The sequence below is a fragment of the Streptopelia decaocto genome (assembly GCF_964273445.1).
Source record: "Streptopelia decaocto genome assembly, chromosome: 18".
Taxonomy (NCBI): domain Eukaryota; kingdom Metazoa; phylum Chordata; class Aves; order Columbiformes; family Columbidae; genus Streptopelia; species Streptopelia decaocto.
Window position 1 is genome coordinate 6,481,316 of NC_138673.1, and position 16,432 is coordinate 6,497,747.

A 16,432-nucleotide genomic window follows, 5' to 3' on the forward strand; every position below is an offset into this window, starting at 1 on the left:
ATTTTTGTCTTAGATGGGCACAGCTCCCTGGGTCCTCGTTCTGAGGTAGCAGAACCTCATTTCAGTGCATCTCTGAAATAAACCGCCACAAAAGAATCTCGGGAACCCTCCACTCAACCAAGCCATCCCACGACTTAATAATATTTGTCTAACTCACCCATAGCCTGCCACATTGCAGCTATTTCTGTACAAAACAACGCCTATCCATAGTAGATTCTGCTTCCGAACCCCCTCAGCTTGTGAGTAAAAAGGATGGTGCTCTGTTTTTTGTGGAACAGCAGTTACAGAGCGCAAGGGCCACCCTTCTGGCAGTGTTTTCCTCCGTCGGGAAGTCTGCCTTCCCTCAGAGGAAGGAGCAGAATGCTGCTGGGAGCCTCCGTCCCTGAATAGTCTGCACCATCTGCTGGAATAAGAGAAGGACTGACTCACTAACCATGAATTTCAGGGATGCAGGAGCCTTTGGGGAATAAAAAGTCCTGGCTCAAACCTGCAATTACACTTTTCTTGCAGTCCAAAAGGGGAAGAACGGCTAAAGATAATGTCTACCCCTCTAACCAGTGCAATGACACGTATCCTTCAAAAAGAGGCCGTAATTACAGGGCCGTGTAATTTTAACAAGTAAACCCACAAGAATCCAGCCCTACTATGAGGGCACAGCTCTAGGCCACAGGAACATTTTAGCTTATTTATTTATATAGATTCATTCCTAACATTCACAAATACCATCCCATGCCTTAGGTAAGTCTTATTTTGCCTACTGCAACCTCAGCACCAACCTCCCCGAATTCCACCCTGTTGCATTGTAACTGGTGCATGATTTGAAGCCCAAGTCTGCCTTTTCATGCCTTTGCCCTCCAGCTCCCCCTCTTCTGTAAAGTTTTTTCCCCTCATTCTCAGTTTCCCAAACAGCTTAGTTCTTATTTCCTATTTTCCATCTTTCTGCCATCCTTCCTCCTCCAAGCTATTCTTGTCAAACTATTAATTTCATCTTATTTGACAGCACAGCAGCCCTCCATGACTGTGCTTTACTCAACAAATTATCAGTTACACCAACCTTAAGACTCTTTTACACTCCACCGACTCTCCAGAACAGGCAGTTTGTAAAATCCAAAGTAATATTAACATCTCTGCCGAGGAATTTCCACTTTGCATTGCTAAGTTTTCCTTTTGACTGAGCTCTATTCTGAAAAGACATGACAAACACAGGGTATCTGCTCTATCGCTCATCTGCACCACTGGCTGAGAATATCAAATAAATCTCAATATCTTTAACAGTAGATGTATTTTTTTTCCTTACTAGACCAAATTCATGTGAACATGATCAGCACTTCCACAGCAGAGGAGAACACTGTTCAGACAGCATATTGCCAAACCAGAACAACAGTAAAATGTTTGTATTGATTTAACAAAACCGATTTAAGCCCTTGCATCTAGCTGGATGAGTATAATGCACCTTTTCAGGGATGCCCTTAACCTACAGGAATAAAGTTTGCTCTGATCTACAATAACATTCTGTACAACTGACCCTCTGATTCCAGTGGTTTAAAACCAAACCTGTATTCAAACAGCTGGGTTTTCGTTTGAAGACACAGATGAGATGTAAAAATTCTTCAGTGGCCCTTCCACAAAGGGCAGTTTAATACCACAAATAAGGTATCAAAAAGAGATGTAAACCACATCTCTGCAGCCAACACCCCCATTCTTGGGCAGACGATGGAAGACTAACAAGTACAAACATCCCTCTGCAATGACGTCTCAGAGCAAGCCGAGTAGCAGTTGAGCTGTTTCTCTCCTTGTCAGAAAGGGTCACCTTTGAAGCGCTGACTAATCACCGGGCAGACGACCTGATTTGCTTTTCTGGCTTGTAAAAACAGCAGTTAATGCTTCTCCAAACCCATCCCTTCCTCTTGGACTGGATGAGCTCTGTGCCAGCACCCATGAGTAACCCCTCAGCACTTGTTAGATGGCAGCCCAAGATGTCCCAGCGCCAGCCTGCACTGGGGGCACTGGCATTACTGGTTCCAATTGACTTCCAGCATTTCCAAGCAGACAAACAGCTGCCTCGGACCAGGCTGGATATGTGACCAGTTAGCCCAGTATCCTGGCTCTCCCAGTAGCCAGTAACAATGACTGGGGAAAATATAAAAGCCAAGAATGACGAGGGGCAAGGGGGGTTGTATGGCCCAGCTGCTGAGTCTGACGTTACATCTGACCATTGTTAGCCTTCAAGGGACTTGTCCTCCACTAATTTGGTTTGGGTGGTTTGTTTTTTTTCCCCCAAATCTATTTATCTTTCATCTTTGCAATATCTAGTTACAATGAGTTTTAGAATTTAATCCTTATGAAAAATACGCTCTCTTGATTTAAATGTGCACTGATGGGTGCTCCCATAGAGTCTTCTATTACAAAAAATAACAGAACCCCTTTGCCCCTTTCCCTTCTACACGTTATTTATTATTCTGTAAACTCCCACTCTGTTAATTCATCTCTTTTACCAGAGTGCTCGCCTTTTAGTCTCTTTTCAGCCAAAAAACTTTAAGATGGTTATGTTAATAACTTCTTGTTAACTATCACTGGATAGAACCACTTCCCAATGTCTTCCCCTCAACTGCTTTAAACAGCAACAGAATCCTGCTCCCACTTTACAAGTCTGTCCATTGAATCTGGAACATAAATCCATATATCTGTTAAACACTGCTGCATTAACCATACCTCTGAGACAGAAAAATCCTTTATGTGACACACGGCAAAACCGCAGGGATAAAAGAACTAGCCCAAACAGGGCAAAGATAATTTTGCCTCTCCGACCCACGCTTTACCCACTGGGCTGCCCTTATCATGGGGAGCAGGTTTGTTTTGGAAGGCAGGGTTAAAAAAGTTAGTGCAATTCAGAGGGAGGGTGGCAGCAGCAGAAAATAGGAGCAGAGCACTTTAAGATGAGCCCTGGGAAGCTGTAACCTGAAGCCGGCCGAAGGCTGGGCTGGGGGAAGCTGCAAAAAAAAGCAGATGTGGCTGCAGCAAAGCCCCAGTGTCCCCGAGTCGAAGCCACCGGGAGCCTGCGGGGACAGAGGTGACAGGAGCCCGAGGTAAGGGGCAGCAAGCCCGGCTGGGGCCAGGGCAGGGGCTGGGACATCCCGGAGAACCTGGGAAATGGGAAGAACGGTTCTTCTGCAGGGGGTAAAGGGTGGGATTCCCACCAAATGACGGATCTCACCAAGGGCCGGGGGCATCTTAGGGCACCTCTTGGCCTCCGGGGCTCGACTGTGCTGGGGAAGCGGGGTGGTTTTCTGCCCTTCTAGCGTCTGTGTTGCAGCTGGGGACGTGCTCTTTCTTTGTGACGGTAACAAGTTTGGCGAGTTAAATCCTCCAGAGCTAGTGGCTGCGAGATGCTTCAGAAGGAGTTAGTGCTGTGGGGTGGAGCAATCACAGCAGCCTGAACTCGTGGGGGATGTTTCATAGCACCCCTGAAATCAGAACCAGAGCTTTTAAGTTTATAAATGATGTGAGACTTGTCTCGCTACAGATTTAAAGCAAAATATTTCCTTTGCACCTGCAGGCCTCCATAAAGAGGCAACTCCCAGACACAAGGTTCCTTTGCAGCTCATTTCTCAAAGTTTTCTTCCTGTACCTTCCCGACTGTAACATCACATCCCATGTGCTGTTGCTCCTTCTCTTCTCTTTAAAGGCAGCCAGAGATTTCAATATCATGCCTGAAACCATCCCACCTCTGCTTGAACCAAATTCTTTTCTCTGCATTTTTGGCTGTGTGCTAAGACACATGCAAATAGAATCCAGATGTTCAGGCCAATCCAAACACAAAAAGCTTTGTCTTTCTAAAATGGAAATTGCTTTTTGGCAAAGTCTGAGAAATATGAAGCTGGTGACAGTACTGGCAAAAACAATACAAATCTGCAAAACCCATCTCCGCTCTCATGCTCCCAGGAGCTCAGTGTAGTTGGAAGTAGAGGTTGTGTTGAGATTGTCATTCTTTTTTTCAGAGAAAAGGTTATGCTCCATGGAAAACCTTCATCTCTAAACTAGACTGGGCCAAACCTCTTCTGCTCCGCATGCAAGAGTATTGCTTGGTGCAGGCATCTTCACAAAGCCCTCGCTAGGGCGCGTTTAACTTCGACTTAGCAGGGCTTGTCATCTCTCTTTCAGCATGGTGCCTATGCATTGTAAAACTCTGCAATGATATGAGCAATCCCAACATCATATCCACCAAATGCACTGGTTTGTTCCAGGATAGCAAATCCTCGCAATATACATCATCTGCACCAGAATATTTCAGCTGCTGGGAGATAGGATAGCAGTGGGTCATAGGATGCAAGTGCACAGGGAAAAGAAGGTACCACTTCTGTTACACTCTCTAAACATAGATGAAAACTTAAAACCTCTGCTCTGACACCTTTCCCTCCAAGTCAGAACTACTTCCAGAAGAAAAGGGTTTTGGTAGGGAAGGGAAACAGGGAACTGCCTTTCAGTAAAGTAAAACCTCTGCCTGAACAACTGGGTCCTGAACTGGGGCTGTTGTAGCCACGTGGCTTTAAGTTGTATTTCTACCAGCAGGCATGTTTTCTTTATAGCTGAAGTTAATCTGAAACACATGTTCTTTCTCCCACTTCGCTGGATGCCTGAATCACAGGGGTTAGTTAAATACAACCCTCTTCCCTTAATTCCTGGGGATCTATATAAACATTGCTTCAGACCAGCCTCAGTGGCGTCTGTTCTCGAGGGCACGACACTTGTGCAGTAGCTCTGGTTTACCCGCAGTGAAACCCGGGGTTACATGCTGCCCTTTGGACCAGACAGATCTGTCAGGAAGGGCCACAGATGCCAATACTGGAGCGATTAAAAGAGGATTCCACACAAGGAAAAGCTTTGGGGAGTTTGGTACTTTTCTCCCACCTCCATTAAAAATGTTGAATAAGCCAAGTTCTGTCTTTCCCTAGATCTGGCCTAGCATTAGGTATTTACTCCCAGCTCCTTTCCTTACTGTCTTTTAAGAAAGCTCTTCTACTTTGGCTTTATTGAATTGCAAATAAGAAGCATAAGATGCACATAGGCTGTGCAACCTTCTAGGTACACACAGACACAGGCAACGTGACAACTACTGCCTGAGGCAGGTGACTCACACAGCAGAGCAGCAACCAGTCAGTGTTGTCTTCTGTGCCATTCAAAATGGATTTGCTACCTTTTATAAGTGAAGTATTGAATTTCGTGAAGTCTAAAACTCAGAAGATGTGATTTAGTGCTTTTCTGGACCTTGGCACTCAGTAACTGCCAGCATCAGTGTGGTTTGGGCCACACACATCTGCTTTTGTGCTCAGGCACACCCAGACATGCGCTTGTCCAATTTTAAAGTCATTGAAGCCAGCCTGGCTGAGTACTTCAAACTGGAGAAGAAAACCTGGCTAAGATCAGACATGCGTTTCACAACTGGGAAGGACAAGCAGCAGCACATGTCACCGCGGTTCCTGTCACAACCAGGTGCAGCAGATAGTAGTGGTGGAGTTGTATTTGCTCGGTGGTTCAAACTGTCATTTTCTTACTCTGTAGGTTCAGGGATGCGGATTCCCGTGGTTCTCCTATTCCTGGGTCTCTTGACTGTCCCAAGCAGATCCCAGAACTCGGCCAGTGAGCAGGTGAGTAGAAGAAAATATGCAGAGAGCGAGGGAGAGACACTTGGGAAAGGTAATTTGAATTTAGAAAATCTTACAGAAGGATTAAGCACTACCATCCTAAATTACTAGGATTTTATTTAGCAACATAATGAGACTAACTCCTGCTTTACCTAGATAAAACCACAGTAGTTACATCAGGGGATGACCGTGAGGCAGGAATAGTGGATTCCAATCTGAGCGTTGCCTTTGGCTGTACTGGGACACTTTGAAGTAACTGTTCCTACACTCTCTATCAGTAAGATTAAGCCAGTATTCCTGTAGATGGTTTTGCCTTTGAAATGTTTATCACAACAGTACCTGCCCTTGCAAACTGCAAGTCAAACCAAAGCGCTCCCTGTACCTGCTAGAACTCTGCCACCGCTGATGGAGCCAACGCCGGCGAGGTCGAAGAGGATGATCCATTCTATAAGAGCCCCGTAAACAAGCTGGCAGCTGCAGTCTCCAACTTTGGCTATGACCTGTACCGTCAGCAATCCAGCCGGACGGCCACCGCCAACGTGCTGCTGTCGCCGTTCAGCCTGGCTACTGCACTTTCTGGGCTCTCCCTCGGTGAGTTCTTGCCCCATTTATTTCCTCAAGCTCTGTTTGGCTTGACAAACTTTTTCCCTCATTCCAGTGTCCTTTTTGTTGGCAGGGGCTGGAGAACGGACAGAAGATGTGATTTCTCGTGCTCTCTTCTATGATCTGCTTGACAAAGCTGAGGTCCACAACACTTACAAGGACCTACTGACCAGTGTGGCTGGACCAGAGAAGAGCATGAAAAGTGCCTCCCGTATCATCTTGGAGAAAAGTAAAAGTCTTTCTTCCCCTCTTATCAAATTTTACCTAATTAGCAGCAGGTAGAACACACTGACCAGCACCACATTAACAGCTTTGGCTCTGACATACTGTTGAGCCAGGATACAAACACTGTCTGGAATGCTCTTGCTGCTCCAGAAAATGCCTGGAAAGTTTGTGTGCACACAAATAAAAGACCAGACTTGCACACAAAGACATTGGTGACAGAACAGCCAACACGCCAAAGACCTAAAAGCAACTTGCTGATAATTTTGCCTTCACTCCAGGTTTTCTGGCAGGTGTTGCTAACTTTCAGGAACCACAAATCACATTTTCTGTTTGTGATAGCATTCAGTCACATTCCTTTGTTTAATTCCTTGCAGAACTATTTGAAATGTTTGCTTTCAGCATTCAATAAGCATCTGCTGAGGAAGCTAAGAGCTATCTTTTGGAACCTGCTGGTTCCAAGAATCCACTAGGTTGAGTAAGCTGTACTCATAAAGCGAGCTGGAGAAAAAAGAAAGACTGATGAAGGAATAGCTGTGTCCAAGCCGTCTGTTCTTATCTCCTTTCTTTTCAGAAAGGGGTTATCCCATAATCCAGCATGGGTGGCTATAGGATTTGGATCAGTTTCCTCCATGTGCCTTCAGTAATTCTTCAAAGCAGGATTCTGCACACACACAGCCACAGATGTTTTACCAGAGAACTGCTGCTGGGATTTGGATTGCAATCTGCTGCCTTGAGATTGTTTTGATAAGGGAGCTAGCTGCAATATCAATGTTTTTCTTCCCCAGGACTGAGGGTGAAGCCTGGTTTTCACAGCCAACTAGAGAAGTCCTACAAGATGCGTCTGAGGGCACTAAGCGGCAATACCCAGTTAGACCTCCAAGAGGTCAACAACTGGGTCCGACAGCAGACAAAGGGCAGGATTATGCGGTTGATGAAGGACATGCCCACAGATGTCAGTATCCTCCTTGCTGGGGCTGCTTACTTCAAGGGTAAGAATGTTTGGTACTTGCTTACAGAGAAGGTCTATTAAGCATGTGCTAAAAGAGATGCAAAGGAACGCCCTGGGGAAGCTGCATCTTGACCTGTTTGCAGTAGGAGAGGAGGAAAGAAAGTTCAAGCTCACAAAACTCCATGGCAAGAGACAGAATATTAATAGTTAGGGAAGGCACAGCTTAAAGAGCGTACTGAGCCTTTTTGCCACTGTACAGGGAATGGAAGGTGTCATGGTTTAAGGACATCTAGGAGATAGAGAGCTGTTCTAGAACATCCTGTAAACCAGTGTCCTGGAGAATTATTGCTTAGAGACAGGAGCAAAATAAAGGGTGAGGAGAGCAGCAATTTATATGCATTGACACAATTGTTACCCTGTAAAATAGTTTTGTAATTACATAAGTAGACATCAGCTTCCCAATAGCTACTCCACCCATACACTGGCTTGATTTATTTCCTTCCCATTTAGCAAATTCTCGGCTGAAAAGGAGGGGCTGAAGAGTGGCAGTAGATCAGTATCTCCAATCAGTCTATTTCCATCTCTATCATCATTTGGTTATGCCTCAACTCTTAAAGCACAAATACTGTATAGATAAAGTGCAAGATGACTCAGCCACAGACACAAGCCTGGTTTCATATGCTATTATTCCAGAAAATCCTCATTTTTTTAAAAACATAGGTACATGGAAAACCAAGTTTGACACCAAGAAGACTGCCCTGAACGACTTCCATCTGGATGAGGACAGAACTGTCAAGGTGTCCATGATGTCAGACCCCAAAGCTATACTGCGATATGGTTTTGACTCAGAACTCAACTGCAAGGTCAGAAAGCAAATATTGCGCAAGGTCTCCTAAACCTACCGAGGAACAGGCTCAGCTACACTTACCTGTTCACCCATTCCAGAAAACAGCCTTGCTCCTCCCATCAGGCTAGTTTTGCAATCCCTATTTTGAAGGGCAGCATGTTGATTCTTAAACAATTCTACTTCTACATTGGTTATGTGACAAGCAGTCCAGAGTTTAAATAACGCACAGGTCTTACGAGCCTGTATTGCTTGACCTAAAGCTGGGCAAGAAGAGCAGGGCGCACCCCTGAAAACTCTTTCATCTCTACCTCTTTCAACAAATCTTTCACTGTAGCAGGAGCTCAATGCTGTTTCAGCTGAGAAGCCCCAAAAGCAATACTACAGTTCATTACAGGATTCAGTGGGGGAGAGCGCTTGCTGTGTGAAAGCAGAAAGAGTTCAGAATGGGTTGATGAAAGCCTGGGCATCAGAGGGGCCAGGGAGCCTCATGTCTGATAAAAGCAAAGAGGGAAGAGGACAAAATGTTAACCGGAAAGGCTGACTAGGCAGTCGAGGTTCAGACCTGTGCCTTGTATGAGATGGGTAAAACTGTTTATTATTGTTGTGACCATTTTCTTGTTTATAACTGGCCTTCCAGATTGCCCAGCTGCCACTAACAGAGGGGATCAGTGCCATGTTCTTCCTGCCTACGAAGGTGACCCAGAATATGACTCTGATTGAGGAAAGCCTTACTTCTGAGTTTGTCCACGATGTAGACAAGGAGCTGAAGACAGTCCATGCTGTGCTAAGCTTGCCCAAACTGAAGCTGAACTATGAAGAGGCACTTGGCAGCACACTAAAGGAGACAAGTACGTACATCACGCACCCTCTACAGCCTGCCAGGGCTCAAAGCAGGCAGCAAATTGCTTCCTGCTCTCAATAATACGAAGCTGGTGGACTATTAGTTAGGTCCTGCTGTCAGTCTGTAAGAGATTTCACCAGCAACTATACCACCTTGGTCTGGGACTCCTCAACTTTTTATCACATCTTTCCACCAAGCTCAACATTTCTGAAATTGAGGGAGAAGCTCAGTACAAACAGATGTGAGCCTCTTCTTGCTGTTAGCCCCAATAAGCTCTGCCAGAGCAGCTACATGCCCTCCTGGATCACAGCATTAGCAGTACTGCTCCCGCTCCAGCAATCTGTGCTTTCAGCTAATGCAATTTTCTTTCTTTCCTCCAGGGCTCCAATCACTGTTCACATCCCCTGATTTTACCAAGATTTCTGTCAAACCCATCAAGCTGTCTCATGTGCAACACAAGGCAGTTCTGGAGCTCAGTGAAGATGGGGAAAGAACCACACCAAATCCTGGGGTGAATGCTGCTCGTCTGACCTTCCCCATAGAATATCACGTGGACAGACCTTTCCTTCTTGTACTGCGAGATGATACCACTGGAACCCTCCTCTTCATTGGCAAGATCCTGGATCCCAGGAGTGTTTAGGTCCCTTCACAATAATCTGCAATGGTGGGGCCCAAACAGAGAGGGTGGAATTGGGAGGGATACTGGCTCCCTGCTCTGCTGCACAAAGACACAACTCGCAAACCATATGCCTTCATGCTGCAATAAAAGAGCTTTTGCTATTAATCTCAGCAAGCCCCAGTATTCTCCCTTGAAAGACTGTCTGCCTATGTCATATGCCTCCACACTCCCATTTTCCCCAGATAAGCCACAATGCAGTTCTGTCTCCTGTATGGTGTACACCACATTTTTCCCTATCCCATCTTCCAACCTGATGCCAGCTGTTTATACTGAGTCTCTCATCACTGACAGGTCTGCCATTTACATTTCATGCTGGCAAGAAGAAAAGGGTTTCACAGCATTAGAAATAAAAGGCAGTGTGGTCTGGGTGACTGCATGTTCATAACCATCACATATGGGAGATTCACATGCATACACAACCATGTCAAAGACTTGCTCCAAACCCACATGCTATACAACAGCATCTATTCCCACCACACCACACCACACACAGACCCCTCATGTTAGAATTGGTCATTTTATTTACAACAGTCTCACTAAAGAGCATTGCAGATTTCATTCAGGTTGTTGTTACACATGATTTTCCAGCTTGTACTACATGACTACCTTACCACATGAAACTTAGCTTTGATGAAAGATCACATGGCTGCTTCCTTTGACAGGGAAATTAAGTCCTCTGAAGGATGCTTCTGGGAAGCTCTGACAGACAGGCCTTCATCTCTTGTAGTTCCTGGATCTGAGGACTCTGAGGACCGCAGTGGACTGACAGAATCTCCTCTGCTCTTTGAATCGTGCTCAGAGCTTCAGAAACTGCAAATCTGAAATAGGAAGAGAATAAGAACAGAGTATACAAAATACTTAATTAAGCTCTTTGACTTACACAACCTGTAACCCAACAAAAACCTAAACCTGTTCATGGGTACAGATCCTCCCCTCTACTGCCTTTCAGCACCAGGCAAATAGCATGACATTCAGCTAAAATGAGAGGATATGGGAAAAAAGGTAAGGAGATGGGCAAAAACTTGAAAAAAAAATATATATTTGAATCTTTGGGTACAGGGACCCACTACTGCCTCACTGCAGCTCCTGCTAAAATTAATTCAGTTAAAGGGAGGTGTTGCGAGAAGATTTTCAGCAGTCAGGGGACTTGCTTGCCAAAGGAGGGCCAAAATAGAGCAAGAGGATTTTATTTCCTCCTTTGAAAAGATGCCAGCAACGTTATACAACTGAGGTATAAACACCAAGGGTGACTAGTTGTCAAAATAAAACAATAGGATAGGGAATTAATGGAGCCAGAGAGAAGAATAGATGGGCACAAAGCAGAAAAAATGAGTCCAAAGAGAGTAATAAGGTGTAAGTGAAGCCAAATGAGGTTAATGAACTTGCACTTGAGCAATGGCCAACTCCTGTACCTGTGCCAGACTGCCCAGGGTCCTGCGAGACACCCTGCAAGGTGCCAGGGACCCCCAGCCCCGATATCATGTCAGGCACACAGGAGTGGTGCAGGGAAGGGACAGAAAATGAAAGCAAATTTACCCATTGAAGAGAATTTGTGCCAGCTTGAAGAGTTCATGACCGATTTCTATGCTTGCTGGCCCGTGATGCATTTCCACAATCTCAATACTCCTCTCCAGGTGTCTGGCTGCTTCCTCCCACTTCCCTGACGGAAAAAACAAAACAAAACAAAAATTGAGTCATGAATAAATACTTTCGAGAGCTAATGCCACCCGAAGAATCTGACGGCCTTATACAAAATGTGATGAACTATGTCCACAGCATTCTTGGGAGGCTGCTGACTTCAGAACCAGGACAGGGGAATCTAGAAGAACATGAGATCACATTATTGTTCACTGGCTGCTGGGAATGCAGTTTTGGCTAAAGTAGCCTTTCTGAGAGCCCTGCTGTGAAAACTAGAGAAATGGAGCAGGAGAAAAGTGGTCGGGCTAGTCAGAGAAAAGGCTGGTGTTAAGTTCAAACTTCAGAAAACTGAAGATAATAAGATAATGCCATACCAAGAGTAGCGTAGACCTGTGCCAGATGATCCTCCAACTCTCCCATCAGCAAATGCTCTGGAGACAAGAAGCATTCAGCATCCACCTGACACTTCAGGAGCATTTTGATAGCCTGATCTATAATAAAACAGGGTATAATATTCATACCACTGGCCAGTCTCCAGCTTTCTATGATTGAAGAAGTAAAATCAGTCCAATCTCATCTTTGCATCTTACACGGCTAAGATTTGGATTTGGATGGGATTCAACATTGACTTTATCTGCAACCCTGCTTATTGTAACACAGCATTGGCCTAACTCGCTCCAGGAACGCAAGGCCTGGGAATGCGTAACTCCAATGTTACCCTGAGTTCTTGTAGTTACTATGGAACAGCGTGTGACTTAGATTAACACCTGGATCAGGGGTATAAAAAATGTAAAGCTCAAGTCCCCAGGGACACCAGGCTGCACGCCAGGAGACCCCAACTGCGTAAGCAACAGTGCCATCTCATGGCTAGAGCTGTGGCTCCCCATGTGTACCCATTAGCTGCTGACCTTAAAGCAGAAAGCTGAGCCTTACCAGCCTTCCTGTCTCTTAGCAGTTCTAACGCTCTCTTGATTCGCTGCTTAAGGTCCTGTAAACGGCATGACAGGCTCTGTCTGCTGACTGAGATTGCACAAGCTTCATTTGAACAACAAAGCATGTCTTCCCCCTGTGGAAATAATTTCTGTGATCATTCCTGCTCAGGTTCAGCTCAAAGTTTAATTTCCATCTCCATTATCTCTGTATTGTGTTACAGAGATACTAAATTGTTTCCCAGTTGCATTCATTAAACAAAGTGACTTGCCTGTAAATTACTATTAACTTATTCGATTTTATAAGAAATTTCCAGGAATAGCTATAGATTAGGCCAAAGCAGGGTCATGTGGTACACAACGAATGTTCATCCAAAATACAGACTATGTTGATTTCTCCCCATCTAACCCACCGTAAGTGCTGCTTTCATTTACATCTTGTGAACTGCAAGGTGTGATTCTCTACGCACAGCCCCTGCATATACACTGTCTGTTCTAGACTCCAGGCCTCTGTTTGCTTTCCTAAATATCACCCTTTCCCTAGTCCATGGCCCTGATAATTTCTAGATCCTTCATCAAGGTCAAAAGGATTTTAACTTGCTATTAAAGGCTTTATTTTCCCTATAATACCGGGGGACTGACCTACAAGAAAGCTGCTAAGAACAGTGAGATACTCTCTTGACTCTATAAGGGCTTTTAGCTCCTGAGCAGAGACCACAGACTGAGTTCCCTAACTCTTGAGTATCTGAGAGACCCAAACATTACATATCCCAGTAAGTTGTACAATTGTAACTACCTGCATGGGAGCCCGGCAGCCAGGACAACAGAACGTGTTTCTCAAAGACACCACACTCTTGACATCAGATTCTAACTCATCACGGCATGCCCAACAGCGACACTCAAAGAAATACTGACTGAGCAGCTGTTGTCTCTCAGCAACCCTCATCCGACATCGGTGAGGCCCTGCAAAGGGATGGCAAGGGTAGAAAACTCTGAACTGGTAGAGTTGTTAACATCAGACTAAATCTATCTTTGTTATAATTAAAACTAGATCATCTTCTGGAGGGGACATAACTGGAGACTGAAAATGTAACAGTGGGCTCAGGAGATAAAATCTTGCATTGATATCTTTGATCAAGGCTGAATGCATAAACAAATACTCTAGCAACATTATATGAGGAATGATGATATTGATAGCAATCAGTTAGTATGCCAAGTACAGGTGAAAAGGTGTCTGTGCCTTGAGACAAAGAGTTAATACTTACCATAGCAATGGAAAATCTCTTGGCCGCTTGGGATCGGCTGCGATGCCCTGACAGTGGCAGTTGTCCCAATAAATGACACGCTGGTATTGGGACAGCATGAATGGTTCAGGAGGCTGAGGACAGGAAAGAAGGCTGTCGCCAGTCGCACAGGCTTCTTATTTACAACAGCACCATCTCCAGACTCTAAAGACAAAGGAAAAACAAGGAGGCCGAGAATAAATGCTCAGTAACCCAGGCAGCTTATGCAACAAGCATTGTGACCAATTGCAGACAGCAGTAGAAAGGTTTCTGATATATTGCTGCAATAAATAATAGCTAAATACCCTCTACATGTGCACCACAGAACAGGCCAGCATGGATCAGGCCATTGAATTTTAAGCAAGTCATTCCCATCTGCAATGGGAGCTTTTTACAACTGATAATTCAATCTCTTCACACAAGCTAGATGAGTAAGGACAATGGAGAAGGGCTTAGAAGTTTTTATCTTACCTGACTCCTGCATTACAGTGATCGCTTGTGCATTACATTGCAGCTGCAACACGTGCCTCAGCATCGCTTCTGCCATCGTCTTCATCTCGGGAGTCAATTCACCTGATGTTTTTTCACAGGTCTTTGGTTTGGACTGTCTCTCTGATGATTCTTGATTCAAAACAGCAGCCTCTAGGCCGGCTTCTTGCAGTTGTTGGCATATAGCGACTACACTCAGCATGCAAAGGAACTTATGCTCGGGGCTATGCTTCTCAGCGTGCGGCAAAAGGTTGAACACAGCTTGGTAAGAACTCTGGTACTGACCATTGTCATTACAGCCAGGGATACCTCTGGTCCCAGCTCTTGTTTCTGGTGCCTCGCTGAGATGTTTGCACCTTGCCTCAGGGTCCTGAAGGTCCCTGTCACCATTGTGGGACCATTCCACCAGCCTGCTAACCTCTGCAAATCCTGCCAGCAGAACAGTCCTCAAGGCCACATGGCAGAAGACCCCTAAAGTGAGAAGCAGCGCTCCCAGGGAGCACTCTGTCCTGTGGTACTGCTGCCATGCCACGTCTGCACAGCTCTGGCTGCAGTACTTTGCGTAACTGCACCCCTGGCAAGGCACCGAGGCCAAGAGCTGCCTCAAACAATGGTGGCAATAAAGATCTGCATTAGTGACTCGAGTATCCCACACCGTTTCAGCGCTGTCCTGCAGAAGAAGGCTGTCCCCTGGGCAGAGCACGCTCACAAAGGCCTCCTCTTCCAACAGGCTCTGTCCTGGCAGGATATCCTGGGAGGCCACCAAGTGACGTCCTCTCTCCGTATCAAAATTCAACCTCAAAGATGAAGATGCACCTGAAATACTGTCATTCTCTTCCCAAAACTCTGACTTTCTTTGAATGTCACCACGTGTCTCTCGTGCAGGCTCTGGGCAGCTCTCTTTCTCCTGTATTTTAATCTTCAGTTGACTTAACTTTTTTAGCAGTGTCTGGTGAGCAGGACTAGTCATGATCCCAGACACAGCAATTTTATTCTCCACCACACTGAGGGTGTCTGCTGCATCCTGCAACCTCCCCAAACACAGCAGACATTCCGCTTTCCGCAGCAAGACCTTGGGCAGCAGCCTATCTGGATAGCCATGACTTTCAGCCCTGGCGATATCTTCCAAACACACCTACAAACAAAGACAAGGCCTCGTTAGAAAAACTGTGAGACGCGTGCTTTTTTATTTCATCTAAGATTCAGAACATTTTGATAAGGCTGTTAATCATCAAAGTCCACATGCATAGAATCATTTTGGTTGGAAAAAACCCCAGGACCACAGAGTCCGACTATAACGCAACTCTAGCACTAAACCATGACCCTAAGAACCTCATCTACGCATCTTCTAAACCCCTCCAGGGACGGTGACTCCACCACTGCCCTTGGCAGCCTGTTCCAATGCCCAACAACCCTTTTTGGGAAGAATTTCTTCCTAATATCCATTCTAAACCTCCCCTGGCACAACTGTTAGCCAACCTGTTGGCCGAATAAAGCCTTCTGATGTAGAACAAGAAGGAAAGCAGGAGCCCTTTCAGAAAGTTTAGATTGCGATGGATGCTTTAAACAAACACTCTGCAGTAACACCCCATGTGGCGCCTGGGCTCCTCCTCACCCCAATCCCCGCCCCGGGAGCCCTCAGGCCACCCTCGGGGTGTGCAGGAGCTGGGGGGGGGGTTCCCGCTACCCCATCCCCGCTTACCTCAAAGTGCCCGAGGTGGAAAAGAGCGGCCGAGCGGTTGGCGAAGCACACGGACACCTCGGGGCTGCCCGGGAGCTCGTGGGATGCCGCCTGCGGAGACCGGAGAGCGGCTTCTTCAGGGGGGGCCCCACCACCGGGACCCCCTCCCCGGGGATCCCCTCAGGGGGGGCTCGGCCGCCCCACGTACCTGCGAGTAGAGCCTGGCGGCGGCCGCGTAACGGCGGCGGCCGAACGATCGGTTTCCCTCCTCGCGGTAGAAACGCGCGGCCGCCGGCTCCTTCCCCACGGCCGCCCGGCGGCACAACCGCCGCAGAGCCGGCGCCTCCGCCTCGGGCCTGCGGGACACGGGGTCAGCGCCGCGCACCGCCCCGCTCCGCTCCAGCCCGCCCTCCCTCTCTCTCTCCCCGCCGCTCACCGGAGGAGGCCGCAGCCCAGGCGCAGCGTGTCGTGCAGCGACGCCGCCGCCAGCCGCTCCCGCAGCGCCGGTTCCAGCGCGGCCCAGCGCCGGGCAGCGCACAGCCGCCACTCCTCCACCGGCAGCTCCATCACCAGTACCCCAATGGCGGCGCCCAGCAGCGCTGGCCCAGGAGCGCTTCCGCCGTACG

At 46.8% G+C, this 16,432-nt stretch overlaps 2 protein-coding genes across 4 annotated transcripts; one reads left to right on the plus strand and one right to left on the minus strand.

Annotated features, from left to right (window-relative positions):
• Window positions 1–2,936: 2,936 nt before the first annotated feature.
• On the plus strand, window positions 2,937–9,896 carry SERPINF1 (serpin family F member 1). The gene is made up of 8 exons (XM_082068691.1): window positions 2,937–3,086; window positions 5,560–5,645; window positions 6,032–6,233; window positions 6,319–6,474; window positions 7,256–7,459; window positions 8,140–8,282; window positions 8,904–9,114; window positions 9,488–9,896. Exons 2-8 carry the CDS (start codon window positions 5,568–5,570, stop codon window positions 9,745–9,747), a joined length of 1,254 nt encoding a protein of 417 aa, XP_081924817.1. The 5' UTR covers window positions 2,937–3,086; window positions 5,560–5,567; the 3' UTR covers window positions 9,748–9,896.
• A 137-nt stretch (window positions 9,897–10,033) lies between these two features.
• SMYD4 (SET and MYND domain containing 4) lies at window positions 10,034–16,410 on the minus strand. Of its 3 annotated transcripts, XM_082068687.1 has the most exons (10): window positions 16,243–16,410; window positions 16,015–16,162; window positions 15,828–15,917; window positions 14,108–15,260; window positions 13,619–13,801; window positions 13,150–13,316; window positions 12,358–12,490; window positions 11,799–11,915; window positions 11,323–11,446; window positions 10,034–10,604 (listed from the first exon to the last, which is right to left on the minus strand). In XM_082068687.1, exons 1-10 carry the CDS (start codon window positions 16,371–16,373, stop codon window positions 10,454–10,456), a joined length of 2,397 nt encoding a protein of 798 aa, XP_081924813.1. In that variant the 5' UTR covers window positions 16,374–16,410; the 3' UTR covers window positions 10,034–10,453. The 3 variants fall into 3 exon arrangements, with proteins under 3 accessions (XP_081924813.1, XP_081924814.1, XP_081924815.1); XM_082068688.1 differs by lacking the exons at window positions 12,358–12,490; window positions 13,150–13,316; XM_082068689.1 differs by lacking the exons at window positions 11,799–11,915; window positions 12,358–12,490; window positions 13,150–13,316.
• Between the last annotated feature and the right edge of the window lie 22 nt (window positions 16,411–16,432).

What these genes read in the sequence shown, in the direction of transcription:
- SERPINF1 (XM_082068691.1), top strand. Translation starts at nt 5,568, where the DNA reads ATGCGGATTCCCGTGGTTCTCCTATTCCTGGGTCTCTTGACTGTCCCA. An exon ending in CCGTATCATCTTGGAGAAAA is followed by an intron (nt 6,475 to 7,255) that starts GTAAAAGTCTTT and finishes TTTCTTCCCCAG; the next exon opens with GACTGAGGGTGAAGCCTGGT. An exon ending in TGGGGCTGCTTACTTCAAGG is followed by an intron (nt 7,460 to 8,139) that starts GTAAGAATGTTT and finishes TTAAAAACATAG; the next exon opens with GTACATGGAAAACCAAGTTT.
- SMYD4 (XM_082068687.1), bottom strand. Translation starts at nt 16,373, where the DNA reads ATGGAGCTGCCGGTGGAGGAGTGGCGGCTGTGCGCTGCCCGGCGCTGG. An exon ending in CACTGTAATGCAGGAGTCAG is followed by an intron (nt 13,802 to 14,107) that starts GTAAGATAAAAA and finishes CTTTGTCTTTAG; the next exon opens with AGTCTGGAGATGGTGCTGTT. An exon ending in GCTAAGAGACAGGAAGGCTG is followed by an intron (nt 11,916 to 12,357) that starts GTAAGGCTCAGC and finishes GTTTTATTATAG; the next exon opens with ATCAGGCTATCAAAATGCTC.